The following is a 16,607-nucleotide window of genomic DNA, read 5'->3' on the forward strand; positions in this document are numbered from 1 at the left end:
AAGAATTTTTTTCATAAATGGATTTGAATTTTAAAAAAATATTAAAACATCTGCTGAGGTGATCAGCTGACATTTTTCATTTAATCTATGAATGTGGTTAAGCATACAGATTGATCTTTAATAAAAACCCACAAAGGCGTTCCTAGGATCTACCTAACTTGTACATTATTGAGTTGGTTTGATAATATTTTGCTGGGATTTTTGCATGCATGTTCAAGAGTAAGATTGGCTCCTAATATTGTTATTAATAAAATTAGTGGGTTTGTTTTCTCTTTTCCTTTAAACTGAAAGTTTCTCTAAAAGATAATTTGTTTCTAAAGGTTTTGTACAGTGTGCCATTAAAGCTATTGGATATGGCTTCTTTTTCATTAAAAATAGCTGTTTTTCACTGTGGTTTATTATTTTAAAGATTATAGTTACAATGTCATCTGTGTCTATATTTGCTAAGTTGTATTTTACTGGGCATTTGGCTGTTTCATCTAAACTTTCAAATGTGTAGGCATAAAGCTATACATATTTTCTAAGCATCTAAAGTTGTGTCTCTTATTTTTAATGATATTTATTTGTGCTTTTTTTTCTTGATTTGTCTTGTCAAAGAGCTGCCAATCAGTTGTATTAGACTTTTTTCAAAGAACCAACTTTTGATTTTCCTTATTCTCTCTATTGTGTGTTTGTTTCTACTTCATTACTGCCTCCTTTTATCTTTATTATTTCTTCCTTCCTACTTTCTTTGAGTTCATTTTATTTATTTATATATTTTGTTTTCTTTTAATACTTATTGAATATATTGTCTCATTCAGCTGCAATCTTTATTTCTTTCTATTTCTTTCTCCCATACCTTTCCAATAAGTATACTTCAGCATATAAATTATAATCTCTACTATTTTCATTATTATTTAGCTTAACATATTCTTAAATTTCCATTTCAATATTTTGTTAGCCCTTGAGTTATTTAGAAGTATGTTTCTTAATTTCTTTTTCTCCTTTGTCCTAGATTAATTGACCATACAAGCAATGATTTACTGTTTCTGGGCTCTCTGTTCTGTTTCATTGATCTATGCATCTGTTTTTATGCCAGACTATGCTGTTTTTTTAAAAAAATGAAATGTATTGGGGTAACATTGGTTAATAACATTCTAGAAATTTCAGGTGTACAACTTTGTGATGTGCTTCGAGGTGCTCTGGTGTGTGCTCACCACCTGAAGCCTGGTCCCGCTGTCTCACCATACACATATTTGACCCCTTTATCCTCTCTGTCCTCCCCTGCCCTCTTTCCCCTCTGGTAACCCCCATTCTGTGTCTGTAACAATTACTTTGTTGTACTTGTTGCTTTTTGTTTTATATCCTACGTGAATGAAATCATACGATTCTTGTTCTTTTACATCCTTTTTATGGCTGAGTAGTACTTTGTCCCACAGCTTTATCCAGTCATCCACCAAAGGACACTTAGGTTGTTTCCGTGTTTTGGCTACTTGTGAATAATGTTGCAGTGAACATAGGGGTACATATATCCTTAGAACTATGTAAGTGTTTTCAGATGCTTAGGTAGGTACTCAGAATCCCTGAGTCCTGTGGTACTTCTGGTTTTACTTTTTGAGGAATCTCCGCAGTGTTGCACAGTGGCCGCACCAGTTTACATTGCCACCAGCGTGTATGAGGACTTCTTTTTCTCCACATTTTTTCCAATACTTGTTATTTCTTGTCTTGTTGAGAACAGTCATTCTAACAAGTGTGAGGTGGTGTCTCATTGTGGGTTTGATGTGCATTTCCCTGATAGCTAATGAAGTTGAGCATCTTTTCATGTACCTTTGACCATCTATCTTTATCTCTTCCTTGGAAAAGTGTCTACTCAGATCCTCTGCCCATTTTTATAACTGGAGTGTTTGTCTCTTAATTTCTAAACAAATATTTGTGCTAGTTATCCTTTTGTTGTGAATTTTTAACTTAATAACTCTTTGGGTAGAGCAGGGGTAGTCAACCTTTTTATACCTACAGCCCACTTTTGTATCTCTGTTAGTAGTAAAATTTTCTAACTGCCCACTGGTTCCACAGTAATGGTGATTTATAAAGTAGGGAAGTAACTTTACTTTATAAAATTTATAAAGCAGAGTTACAGCAAGTTAAAGCATATAATAATAAATACTTACCAAGTACTTTATATCAGATTTTCGCTAAGTTTGGCAGAATAAAGTTTTATAAAACAACTTACTATAGTTAAATCTGACTTTTTATTTATACTTTGGTTGCTCCGCCTCCGCCCACCATGAAAGCTGGAATGCCCACTAGTGGGCGGTAGGGACCAGGTTGACTACCACTGGGGTAGAGTATAGATTGTATGATTTCAACTCCTTGAAATTCTTTCAGACTTTCTTTATGATCCAGAATAGGACTCAGGAAAGTTTCTGTAGAGGACCAGGTCATGAGTGACTTAAGCCCGGGCCCTACAGTGTCTGTGGCAACGATGCAGCCCTGCCTTGCTGCACAAGAGCAGGCTTGTGCAAGGCGTGCCTGAAGGGCGGCTCTGTGCTCCAGTAAAACTTCATTTTTGGACTTTTGAATTTCATGTAATTATTACATCACAAAATACTATTTTCAACCAATTAAAAAGGTAAAAACCATCCTTAGCTTACAAGCCATACAAAAAAAGGCATCAAGCTAGTATTAGGCTGTATTTGTGACTCCTTAGCCTGGAGCATGGTCAATTTTTAAATTATGTTCTGTACAAATTGAAAAGAATGTGTCTTCTGTATTGTTGGGTGAGGTGTTTCATTCGTATTCATTAGGATCAATTTGTTATTTGTGTTGTTAAAATCTTCTGTATTCTTGTTTTTATAAAAATATTTTCTTTTATATATATATATATTTTGTATTCTTCTGAAGCTGGAAACGGGAGGCAGTAAGACAGACTCCCACATGCGCTCAACCGGGATCCACCCAGCATGCCCACCAGGGGGCGATGCTCTGCCCATCCAGGGCATCACTCTGTCGCGACCAGAGCCAGTCTAGCGCCTGAGGCAGAGGCCATGGAGCCATCCCCAGCGCCCAGGCCATCTTTGCTCCAATGGAGCCTTTGCTGCGGGAGGGGAAGAGAGAGACAGAGGAAGGAGAGGGGGAGGGGTGGAGAAGCAGATGGGCGCTTCTCCTGTGTGCCCTGGCCGGGAATCAAACCCAGGACTTCCTCACGCCAGGCCGACACTCTACCACTGAGCCAACCAGCCAGGGCCTAAAAATATTTTCTGAACTGTGTAGCAGTAATAAAGGGTACCAACTGTAAGTATACAGCTTGATGAATGTTTTTAAAGTGAACCGTTTACTACACAGATCTTAAAATATGATATTGCCAGCCCCCCAAAAATCTGCCATATGCCCCCTCTCAATCACTAATACCCCAAAAGGTGGCCACTATTCTGATTTCTGTCACCATTCAATAGTTTGACCTGTTTTGAATTATATAGTATGAACCTCTTTGTGTCTGTTTCTTTCACTTAGCACTGTATTTGGGTGTTTTCCATGTTACATGTAATTGTGAATTGTTCATTAGTGCAGAATAATCTATTGGGTGAATATACCACAAATTTTTTATTCATTCTCCTATTGATGGAAATTTGGTTATGTCCAGTTTGGAGAATATGTTTGAATATTTGCCTTTTCACCTTCATGATTAATAGAATTTTTAAAATTTTTATTAAGTTTAATTTATTCTTTCTTTTATAATTGATCACTTTGTACCATAAAAAAATCCTTGTTAGACTTTACTTGCTGTAAAACTGATGTGTTTTCTTTATTGCAAATCAATTATCATATATGTGGCTGTGTTCTCAGACACTAGATTCTATTCTATTGACATATTTGTCTATCCCAGTGCCAATATTATGGTTAGTTAATTATTATCATTGTATAGAATATCTTGAAATCAAGTAATATAAATCTGATAATTGTCTTGGCTAATTTATGTCTTTTTATTTTCACGTAAATTTACAGTCACCTTGTTCATATCTATACAAACAGCTTACTAGAATTTTTATTTGGTTTATGCAGAATCTATAGCCAAATTCAGAAAACTTGACATCTTAACAGTATGGAAACTTTCAATCCATGAACATTGTACATCTTCCCGTTTATTCACATGGTCTTTTACTAAGCAATGTTTGGTAGTTTTGGTGTTTTTTTTTTTTCATTTTTCTGAAGCTGGAAACAGGGAGAGACAGACAGACTCCCGCATGCGCCCGACCGGGATCCACCCGGCATGCCCACCAGGGGCGACGCTCTGCCCACCAGGGGGCGATGCTCTGCCCATCCTGGGCATCTCCATGTTGCGACCAGAGCCACTCTAGCACCTGAGGCAGAGGCCACAGAGCCATGCCCAGCGCCGGGGCCATCTTTGCTCCAGTGGAGCCTTGGCTGCGGGAGGGGAAGAGAGAGACAGAGAGGAAAGCGCGGCGGAGGGGTGGAGAAGCAGATGGGCACTTCTCCTGTGTGCCCTGGCCAGGAATCAAACCCGGGTCCTCTGCACGCTAGGCCGACGCTCTACCGCTGAGCCAACCGGCCAGGGCCTGTTTGGTAGTTTTAAGTATAGATATCTTGCAGCACTTTTGTCAAATTTATTTCTGAATATTCTATACTTTTGATTCTGTCAGGAACAGCATTTTCCCCCATTTTATTGAATTTATTGGGATGACACTTATTAACAAAATTGTACAAGTTTCTGGTGCACAATTCTGTAACACATCATCTGTACACTGTATTGTATATTCACACTCCAAGTCAAGTCTGCATCCATCACCATTTATCTTTCCTTTACCTGCCTCTACCCCCCTATCCATTCCTCCCTCAACTCTATTTTCCATGTCCATGAGCTTCTTTCTCTTCTTGCTCAGTCCCTGCATTGCCTCCCACTCAGTGCTTCCTCTAATAGTTATCAGCCTTTCTGTGTCTATGAATTTGTCTCTGTTTTGCTTGTTAGTTTATTTTATTCATTAGGTTCCACATATGAGTGAAATCACATTGTCTTACTCTGACTGACTTGTTTCAATTAGCATAATGCTCTTCAGATCCTGCCATGCTATTGGAAAGGGTAAGAGTTCCTTCTTTCTTATGACAGAGAAGTATTCCACTATGTAAATGTGCTATACAGCTTTTTTATCCATTCATTTACTATTGGACACTTGGGCTGCTTCCAAGTCTTGGCTATTGTAAATAATGCTACAATGAATGTAGGGGTACATACATTCTTTCTATATTAGTGTATCTATCGGGTTGTTTCGGATAAATTCCCAGATGTGGAAAAGCTGGGTCATAAAGTCGTTTCATTATTATTTGTATTTTTTTTTAAATAAATGATACTACTTTCCACAGTGGTTGCACCTATCTGCATACCCACCAACAATGCATGAAGGTTCCCTTTTCTCCACACCTTCACTAGAACTTGTTTGTTGATTTATTAATGATAACCTTTCTGACAGATAAAGGTGATAATATCATTGTGGTTTTAATTTGCCTTTCTCTGATGGTTAGCGATGTTGAGTATCATTTCATGTGTCTGTTGGCCATCTGTAGGTGTTTTTTTGGAGAAATACCTATTCATTTCCTCTGCCCATTTTTTACTTGGATTTCTTGTCATTTTGATGTTGAATTGTCTGAGTTCTTTACGTATTTTAGACATTAACCCCTTACCAAATGTATCATTGGCAAATATGTTCTTCCATTCACTGGGTTGTATTTTTGTTTTGTTGATAGTTTTCTTTGCTGTGCAAAAACATTTTTGTTTGATGTAGTCTGGTTTATTTTTTTCTTTCATTTTCCTTGCCCAAGGAAATATATCAGAATAAAAACACTGCTATGAGAAATGTCCCATATTTTACAGCCTATGTTTTCTCCTAAGATTTTTTTGGTTTCAAGTCTAACATTTCAGTCTTTAATCCAATTTGAGTTTATTCTTGTGGATGGTGTAAGAAAGTGGTCCGGTTCATTTTTTTTATATGTATCTGTCCAATATTGCCAACACCATTTATTGAATAGACTATTTTTACCTCATTGTGTCTTTGCCTTTCTCAAATATTAATTGACCTTAAAGGAACTGGTTTATTACTTGGCTTTCTGTTCTGTTCCATTGATCTATGTGTCTATTGTTATGCCAGTACTATGCTGCTTTTATTACTATGGCTTTATAGTATAGTTTGATGTCAGGTAGGATGATTCCTCCAACTTTGTTCTTTTTTCTCAAGATCACTGTTGCTATTTGGGGTCTTTTGTGGTTCCATATACATTTTAGAATATTTATTTTAGTTCTGTGAAATATTCCAATGGTATCTTAATAGGAATTGTATTGAATCAGCATATTGCTTTGAATAGTATGGACATTTTTGTGATATTCTTCCTATCTATGAACACGGTATATGTTTCCACCTATTTATATCTTCTTTAATTTTTTCCTTCAATGTCTTATAATTTTCTGAGTACAGGTCTTTTACATCCTTGCTTTAATTTATTCCTAAGTATTTTTATTCTTTTTGAAGCAGTGGTGAATGGTATTGTTTTCTTAGTTTCCGTTTCTGATAGTTCATTATTGGTGGATAAAAATGCAACTTATTTCTGGATATTTATTTTGTATTCTGCTACTTGACTGAATTTATCAGTTCTAGTAGTTTTTTGGTTGAATCTTTATAGTTCTCTATGTACAGCATCATGTCATCTGCAAATAATGAATTTTACTTCTTCCTTTCCGATTTAGATGCCGTTAATTTCTTCTTTTTATTTGATTGCTGTGGCTAGGACTTCCAGTACTATGATGAATAAGAGTGGTAAAAGCAAACTTCTCTGTTTTGTTCTCAATATTAAACACTTCTACTTTTTTCCCATTGAGTATGTTGCCTGTAAGTTTGTCATATATGACTTTTATTACAATTGAAGTATCTTCCCTCTTTTCCCACTTTGCTGAGAGTTTTTATCATGACTAGTTACTAGATTTTATCAGATGCCTTTTCTGCATCTATTGACCTGATCATGTGATTTTTATCCTTTATTTTGTTTTTGCGATATATCATGTTAATTGATTTATGAATATTGTACCAACCTTGGATCTCCAGAATAAATCTCACTTGATCACGGTAGGTCATATTCTTAATGTATTGCTATATTGTTGAGGATTTAGCATCTATATTCATCAGGGATATTGAGGGAGGTGTGTTTTTTTGTTTGTTTGTTTGTTTTGTCGTGTCTTTATCTGGTTTTGGAATAAGGGTAATGCTGGCTTTGTAAAATGAGCTTGGGAGTCTTCCCTTCTCTTGAATTTTTTGGAGTAATTTGAGAAGCATAGGTGTTATTTCTTTTTTGAATGTTTGGTAAATTCACCAGTGAATCCATCTGGTCCAAGACTTTTGTTTATTGGAAATGTCTTTTATTACTGCTTCAATTTTATTAGTTGTAATCTCTTTATTCAGATTCTTGGATTCTTCCTTATTCAGTTTGGAAGATTGTATGTTTCTGAGGATTTGTCCATTTCATTCAGATTGTTCAATTTGTTAGCATATAATTGTTAAAAATATTTTCTAACAACTCTTTGTATTTCTGTGGTGTCAGTTGTTACTTCTCTTCCATTTCCGATTTTACTTATTTGGTTCTTCTTTCTTCTTTTCTACTGATAAATCTGGTTAAAGGTTTCTCAGTGTTGGTTTTTGTTTGTTAGTTTTCCCCAAAGAATCAGCTCTTAGTTTCATTGATATTTTGTATTTTTAGACTGTTTATTTCTGCTCTAGTAGTTATTATTTTCTTCTACTCACTTTTTGCTTTTTTGTTGTTCATTCCTAAGTTCCTTTAAGTGAAAAAGTTAGAGTGTTTATTTGAGATTATTCTTTCCTCAGGTAGGCCTGTATTGCTATGAATTTCCCTCTTAAGACTGTCTTTGTTGTGTTCCATAGATTTGGGATTGTTGTGTTTTCATTTTAATTTGTTTCATGGTACCTTTTGATTTCTTCTTTGATCTAATTGTTAACTCATTCATTGTTTAGTAACATGATATTTAGCCTCCATGTCTTTATGTGTTTTTTAGCTTTTTTTCTTGTGATTGAACATGTGGTCTATCCTAGAAAATGTTCCATGTGCACTTCAAAAGAATGCATATTCTGCTGCTTTGGGGTAAAATGCTCTGAATTTATCAAGTTATTAAGTCCTTCTGTTTTTGTGTGTCATTTAAGGCCACCAGGCTTCCAGTTGCCAGGCTGCACTGCTGTGGTATCATCCTTGACTCCTTGTCTTCTCTCCCATTTGTTAATAATCCTTGACAAGTCCTGTCGTCTCTTCCTTCAGACTATCTCCAGAAACCACCACACTCCCCACTTCTGCTACCTTTCTAATCCAAGCCATCACCATCTCTTGCCTAAACTATTTAGTAGTTTCCTAACTGGTATCCATAACTTTCCCAACACAATACCTTTAAAATATAGGTTAGAGCATATCTCCCACATACCTCACTTTCATCTTAACTCAGAGCAGAAATCCAGAATCCTTCAAGTTCCCTACAAGGCCCCTCTTGCTACCTTGTCCAACTTTTTCACCTTCTGTTCTTTTTCTTGCTTACTTGCTTTCAGCCTCTATGGCTTCCCTGCTGTTGCTTAAACATTCTAGTTTTACTCTCACCACAGGGCCGTTGTATTTGCTGTTCCTATGCCAGGAATGCTCTTTTGTCAGATGACTGCATAGCGTGGGGTTCATTCCCTCACCTATGTCAAGTCTTCACTGAGACATGGTCTTCCCCTTAAAACTCTCCCTGGCCATGTAGCTCAAATTGGAGAACTGCCCCTCAGAATGAGCCCTGTTGCTCTGCTGCTTTGCTCTTAACCTTAGCGCCTCTACATTGTATAGCTTATGTATTTGTGCTGTGTAGTCTCTGAAACCTCCAATAAATTCCAAGCCCAATGAAATCAGGAATTCTTTTATTCACTGTTGTGTCCCCAGTGAACAGGACAGCGTCTGTCACGTAATAAGTGTGTTTTTTTTTTGAATAAATGAATAAGCAAGTGTGAGAGTGAATAAACACAAGAGTTACAAGGCAGACGTGATTCTTGATCTCTCGGAGCTGACAGTCTCCATATTAGTGAGTGGAATCAATGAAAGGGTGATGGAAAAAAGAAGTGAAAGAGAGAAGGAAGAAATCCAAAGGGGTAGGTGCCAAAACCCGTGGGTTGTTCACATGGTAGAAGTGGGTCCAGTGAAGGAAAGCTGAGCCTCTGTTAAAAGGCAGAGGAAATGAGTAGAATGCAGTCAGTATCTTCTTAGAAGTAGAGGGAATGAAGCTTTAAGAAGAATGAAGACTGTAAGTAGGAGCCTATAGTTGTGAGCAGGGATAGTCGTCATCTCCGTTAAGAATTATTATACATCAGGATCTATGCAGAAATACTGCCAGTTTCAAAACTGGCTTCAGAAGGATGCAAGGCTGGATGTGTGCAGTGTCAGGCTGGTGTATTGTACATAATCTTCACCATGGAGGCATTTACAATAATGCCACTTCTGTAAATGACAATGTGGGGAAAAAAAGACTAACCTGGAACAATATGTCATTAGAAATTTTTCTGAAGAGTTCGTAGTAGAGGAGCATTGTGGAGCAGTCCTTTTTGCTTGATTTGAAAGCCCTCGACCTATGTCCCACTAAGGTTCCCCTCAGTCCTGTGAGTGACAGCCATTTGGGTCCTAGCAAGTCTGAGACATCAGTCAATTGTTCTCATGTCTTTGGTTTGACTTTGAATGGTGTTTGAAAATTAAGTGTTTTTCTGTTTTGAATCAACAGGTACCATTTTTTGGGCCTCTGTTTGATGGAGCCATAGTGAGTGGGAAGCTACTGCCAAGCCTTATATGTGCCACGTGCATCAACGCCAGCCGGGCCGTGAAGTGCCTCATCCCACTCTACCAGAGTTTGTATCTTTTTGCTGTAAATATACAACTTACTACACAACTGTTCACTTTAAATATACAGCCATCCCAGAATCCAGAATCCCGGCAGTTTTTCATGAGAGGTAAGTATTATTAACTGGATTGAAGAGGGAAGAAAAAATTGTTTTCAGTCTGTGTTGAAACTGACATAGTGTGATTTTCATAGCATTTATATATTAACGATAATAATTCTGTGTTGCATCAAACTTAGAGTTTATTTTCATGATATAGTCACAGAAGTCTGCACTAGGAAGCTGTGACTATCAAGAGATGCTCGTATCTTTTGGGGTATTTTTCCCCAAGCTCAATCTCCTCCTACACTCATCCCTGTTAGTTGCAGTCTGTTGTGAGGTCACTTAGAGTGCCTACTGGAAACCAACAGCACATGAAATGTCTCTAGTAAACCAAATAATGTGGCAAGTGCCGCCAGAGAAGGACCAATGGTGTTGTAGGGGTCGGAGGCAGGAAAGACTGCACCTGGCTGGGAGGACCAGGGAGCCGTCCGAAACCAAGCTGCGTTTGAACTCCCCAGTGAGTGGCTAGGAATTCTTCTGTAATTCTTTTCAGATGCCTAATATCGCCTTCTCTAATTCTTAATCTTCTCTAAAACAAAAGAAATTTTAGTTGGCATGCTCTGATTTCAAAATCCAGATGTGATCTGTGATTATAAGAAAAAGACATTAAGGTGACTTCATAAAATTGCTGCAAAAAGCATCCAACCTCTTGACAAACCTTAAAACCTCTTTGTTTCTAATTGGTATTAATAATGAGTGTAAACAGATTGCATTTGACCTCATCTTCACTACTTCTCCCAACTTTACCAAACGTGATGTGTCACTGCAGGTTGCGGGTGAGGGGTGGGTGAGTACTATCATGTGTGAATATATAGTTTATAAAAAATACCTTTTATTAAAATCCTGGTCACTTCATTGACTGATATTCTGTCTTTAGATTAAAAAAAAATACATATGCCATGTGGCAACTTGGAATTATCATAGAAATTAGTAGTAGAAAAGAGCTATTAGGTCCCATCTGGTACCTCCCCAGGGGCCAGGGCAGCATTATTCCCTTCCGCGTGCTCCCGGTCGCTTTGTCCAAGCTGGTGGTGTCGGTTTTGGAGAAGGCATTCTGTGCAGAGATTGCTACAGCACTCTAGACTTAATCTTATGGCTGGTGTTGATTCAGCCTTCAGCATGGCGCTTTTATTTCACATGCTGTTGAAAGAGGTTCTTGGCAGAAATGAGAAAGATCTGTTCAGCAATTGGCTTGTCATTTTGCATGTCAACTAGGGTGAGAGGGACGCTCGTCAGTCAAGTATATTGGAGCAAGGTGAGAAAAAAAATCATTTGCAAACAAAAATTCCGTTTTGTACAAGTCCATTGTGATTTTTGTCACGTCACTTTCTTCACCTATCTAACTTCTCATTATAAAATACATGCTTTGTTATTTTGTTAGACACTGCTTTCTCAAATAAGAATTAATATGACATCAGAACAGTCAGGTTTAGGAAAAACAATTCTTTTAAAAGTTCAAAGGGCATTACGTTACTTTTAAAACTTTTCAAGCAATTATATTGGACTAATATGGATGCCATTTAGAACTGTTGATGTTAACTGTGGGTTAGCAAATGTTATACTCTGAAATAACTCATAAAATAGCCAGGTTAGCATCTCAGAGGACAATTTAGTATAGAGATTAGGAAAGAGAAAATAACAAACCCTATCATGGTGATTATTATAAAATTTTAAAATATTTTTCTTTTGTCTTATACATTGAGAAGATTTGTTTGGTATTATTCAAATGTATTATTTAGAACAAGAAATAATATATGTAATTTTTTATATAGATGTAGTCAGTGGGGAAAACTTTGCAATCACTTAACTATTCTATTCTTTCATTTCTGTCTATAGAAGGGCTGATATTCAGGCCAGAAACCAAAGATATAACAAGAAGTAAAGGGAGGGGCAAGGAGGGCTTTTTTGTTCTTTAAAAAATTACTAATTAAAAATTTTTTTAATTTAAATGCTTACACATATTTGCCAATCCTATTAATAACTAATTTGCTCCCTTAATCTTCTGTTAAAGCATCCTAATCCTCACATGGCTTTGGCAAAGGTCTAAACTAGTTTGTGTTACAGCTGATGTCTGGAATTTGGTGCTTAGATTTGAATTTTGAAAAACACTGAGTAACCTTACACATCCTAATCATGAGTGTCTCCTTATATATATTCATTTACCGAACAGTTAATGTGGACTCCCAAAGTACCAAGCCCAGTGCCAGGGGCTGAGAGTGGGGGGACCAAGGCAGGTGAGTTTCTTGCCTATGCTTCAGAGAGAAGACAAGCTAAGGAAGTTCTGTAAAAACAACTAAGTGGGGATGGGGTGAAACCATGGGGGAAGTCTTTTGGAGAGAGTATATATGCTGGGATTGGAGGAATCAGATAGAAGCTGTCCCCATAGAGCAGGGTAGCCTTTTAGGTCGAGAACACTTAGCAAGTGCAAGGACTCAGAGTGCTCTCGAGTGGTAAACTTGGTGTTTTCTGGGATTCTGTGCATTGTCAAGTCCCTCAGGGGCCTTGGAGCAGATGTAAGAGCAAGCTCCCTGCAGAAACGGTGTTCTGGGTGCTACCTGAGGAAGCCAAGCTTCCCTAGCCCTTTAACCTCATGGTCTTCCTTGCGAATTCTAATCTGAGTACAGCACTAAGGCGGCCTGAGTCAGGGACACAGGAGGGACGAGTATAGGGGCCAGCACCCCAAGACCCTAGAAGACCCCAGAAGTTCCCTAAGAGCTGAGAAGATCAGTAATAGTTTGGACACACCTGAAACCATATCCAGCTACATAACCTGTGGGTCCCAATGTAGAATGGAACTATGTGACCCCTTGTTCAAAATACAGGGACGAGTGACTTTAAAGATGCTAAAATATAAAGCTGCTTCCATTCTTCTGTGGCTTTTCTCACTACTTGTCCTAGTATTTTTTTTATATGTTTAATGTCATTTTAAGTAAAAAAAAATTTTTTTAATTATCAGCATTAATTTTATCATTTACCTTTGTATTGTTCAATGCCAGTTTAATATGCAAATGTAGAAACACTTAACTCATATAGAATCACCAAAATAACAGTTTGAATTTTGTAATTCATACAAGGTTCTTACCAGAACCATGGAAACACTGCATAAAACTTTTATTTCTCTATTTTTGTGTGTGCGTGTGTGACAGAGATAGAGAGAGACAGAGAACGAGACAGATAGGAACAGACAGACAGGAAGGGGGAGAGACTAGAAACATCAGTTCTTTGTTGCGGCACTTTAGTTGTTCACTGATTGCTTTCTCATATGTGCCCTGACCGGGGGGCTACAACAGAGCGAGTGATCCCTTGCTCAAGTCAGAGACCTTGGGCTCAAGCTGGTGAGCCTTTCTCAAACCAGATGAGCCCTCACTCAAGATGGCGACCTCGGGATTTCAGACCTGGGTCCTACACATCCCAGTCCGATGCTCTATTCACTGTGCCGCCTCCCTGGTCAGGCTATTTCTCTATTTCTATTTCTATTTCATTCTTCATGTGCACATATTATACCAAATCTCTTACTTTCAGATCACTGATGAGAAGGAAGGGCTAGCAGGAAAATGAAGTAGGGGTCACACTGTATGTCCCTTCTGTGTCATCATTTTCAGGGAAAATTGTTGGATAACACAGATGATCCCCAACTTATATTTTTTTTCAACAGTACGATGGTGGGAAAGTGACCCACGTTCAGTAGAAACCATACTTGGAATCTTGAATTTTGATCTCTTCCCAGCCTGGTGGGGATGCTCTGGTGATGCTGGGCAGCAGCAGGAGACAGAGCTTCTGGTCCGCCACACGATCACAAGGCTGAGCAGCGACACTCTATCTACAGTGTGTTCATTGTGGTCAGTGATTTGCCCAACGGTGGGCTGATGCAAGTGTTCTGAGCACGGTTAAGGCAGGCTTAAGCTATGACTTTGGGTAGGCCAGGTGTATTAAATGCAATAACTTGATGTTTTCAACTTACAATGGGTTCATTGGGATGTAACCCTGTCGTAAACTGAGGAATATTTGTACATAGCAGTAACACAACTAAGTAGTATAGGGTTCCTTGGTTATTCATGTGTAGTAGGATGCTGTTATTTCCTTTCTGCATTCAAAGCAAGATCTGATTCAGGTGGAGGGTGTGGCCTTTCAGGATAGTAAGTCTCCTGCTTACTCAGTCATAGACTAACACACTTCCGGTGTGATTTCTTTGGGTTTCTCAAAATTCCCGGGTGTTATGTGCCCATGGGCACCGCTGAGGCTATGTGTGAATGGGGCAGGTGGCGAGGAGTTTCAGGCTACATACCGTGTGTGTCTCTGCCCACATACATGCTCCATCTTTTCATCAAGGATGCAGGTGGCGAGCACAAAATCAAAGGTAAAACTATTAAGAATTTCAGGGCAGCAGCACAGAACATCAAGTCAGGCAGGGCTTGTCGTCATCACAAGGCCTGTGAAGCCCTGTCTGGAGCCATTGCTGAACACCCTCTCCCCTCGAGTACGAATTGAAGAACTCTGTACCTGGGTGTTTATTACATTTGATTCTCCTTCCTGAAGTTGGACAATATGTTCCTCTGCAAAACTTTATTGGCACGTGAACTAAGACCCATTAAGAAATGTAGCATCTGGAGTTCGTGGCTCTAGAAGGCATAGTTCATTTCAGAGTGCAAAAATCTGATAAAGAGTTACCATTACCATTTCCCAGATATTAGATATAGCAGTGGGTATTGGTGAAGAAAGGGAAATTTCTTTGTCAGCACAGGCCAATTTGTATGGACAGCACTGTGTTCTCACTTTGTTCCTAATATTTAGATTACAATTGTTAAGTAGAACATTGCCATACTGCTCATTTCATCGAAATGTCATTCCCTTTCTGGATATCCAAATAACTGTTTTGTGAACAAAGTGCATGCTGTCATTCAGACCTTCTATAACTCCTGTAGAGAAGGAACGCTTGCTTTTCTGTATTGAGCATAGGCAGCCAAACAGCAGTGTTACAGAGCCGATGGAGCTGGATTGCAGTAGTTCTCTCCATCCCTCCCAAGCTGACAGCTGGTGCTCAGCGGCCTTGGAACCGGGAGTAGAAATGTGGGCCGTTCCATACCAATTGCATTTAGTAAGATTCAAAAATTGCAACATTTTTTATTAAGCTGAGGACTTGGGAGCATTGTTGGAATGAAATTGCCTTTTTTTAATTTTAAGATCTTTTTGAGCAGTAAGTCCAGCTTAGAACTTATATCAAAATTCTTATTTGCGGTACCCTTGGCAAATGATCAGAAAGTTGGAACTGTGTGTGGAGAGAGCTGATAGGAGACTGCAAAATACCATGGACTTACCTGATCAAAAAAAACTGTTAACACGGTAGGGATGTGTGTGGAAAGTACCCTCAACAGCATTTCAGCCCGGCCCCTTTGTTTCTTCTGGGTGTTCTGGTCATTTCCTCAGCGGGCTGAATCAAACCTGTCAAGTGGAGCCTTCGTCCTGTGGCCACTGCTCTTCTGAGTGCTGAGGGCCAACTCACCTGCCATCTGCTGTTCCCATCCCTTGTGGGCAGTCAGAGGGCCTGTGCCTGTGCCTAGAGTGTTGTAAATGGGAAGCTTGCCACATGTCATGTTTACAGTTCCCAAGCCAACTAAAGACTCCAAAATCAGACCATGGTCAGCTGATAGAAGTTTCCAAAACCATTCGAGCCGGGCTTTCATTCTCCTGCTCAGATAAGTTATTTCAGAAAAAGGTCGCACACAATATGCATTGTGCCTGTTAGGAGAAGTTCACCCTAAATCAGACAGATGGTGGCTTTTTTAAATAAATGTCCACTTCAACAGAACAATAGTCTCAATGGCATTGCTATCCCTTCTCTCTGGAACTATCAGCATTTGACTGAGAGAACTGGGCTGCCTAAGAAAAAGTAATTTTTTACCTCATTCTTTCAGAGGCGAAACTTAGTTTCATTTACAGTATCAGGGCTTTTCTCTTAGACTCATGACTTCTTAATATTGTTTTGTTCTCAATTTACACACCTTCAAAAGTGGCCCTTCTCCCTAACGCTGTAACAGCCCTGCTTCTTTCCTCTCCACTGGGATCTTTGTTCTTTTTTTCTGGGAAGGCCTTTAATTTCCTTCATTTGTCTCCATACATTTATGGAAAAGTGTGTGAAAAAGAGGCAGGTGGTACCGTGCAGAACCAGTTATGCATTTGCCGACATTCACTATGTCCTTGCCATGTGCCAGGCATTGCCCTAGCCACTAGAAATTGAAATACGAATAAAATATTCCACGTGAGGGGACAAGACTTGCTCATGGACTGAGCCCTGAGAGCACATCACTTTTGGGAACCATGGACGCTTCGTACGGCAGAGTATGGGAGACCCACACACACACCCAGGTAGAGGGGCAGAGGGATGACCGTGTTACAGGGCGTGGAAGGAGTTCAAAGAGTAAGTGAGGGCCTAATCCCAGGCAGTGGGGGTGGATTGGATACCTGTGTAAAAAGCAGGCAATTCACTGTGGGACCCGCTGGGTTTGCTGGGGTGCGGAGGGTCATGGGAAGAGGATCAAGGATGGAACTCTCTGCAGCATCACATTGGAGGAGGGAAGAGAGGGAAGGGGGAGGAAAAGGAGAGAATAGTTC

General features: G+C 39.0%; 1 protein-coding gene across 2 annotated transcripts in view; it reads left to right on the top strand.

The window, feature by feature from the left end:
* The window catches only part of RALGAPA2 (Ral GTPase activating protein catalytic subunit alpha 2), a 386,122-nt gene that overhangs the window by 286,557 nt on the left and 82,958 nt on the right, over positions 1–16,607 (top strand). For both annotated transcript variants that reach the window (XM_066237690.1, XM_066237692.1), the window contains one exon: positions 9,782–9,909. In XM_066237690.1, the coding sequence (XP_066093787.1) occupies positions 9,782–9,909 (128 nt within the window). The remainder of the gene's footprint in view (positions 1–9,781; positions 9,910–16,607) is intronic.

This window comes from Saccopteryx bilineata, chromosome 6 (assembly GCF_036850765.1).
Source record: "Saccopteryx bilineata isolate mSacBil1 chromosome 6, mSacBil1_pri_phased_curated, whole genome shotgun sequence".
Taxonomy (NCBI): domain Eukaryota; kingdom Metazoa; phylum Chordata; class Mammalia; order Chiroptera; family Emballonuridae; genus Saccopteryx; species Saccopteryx bilineata.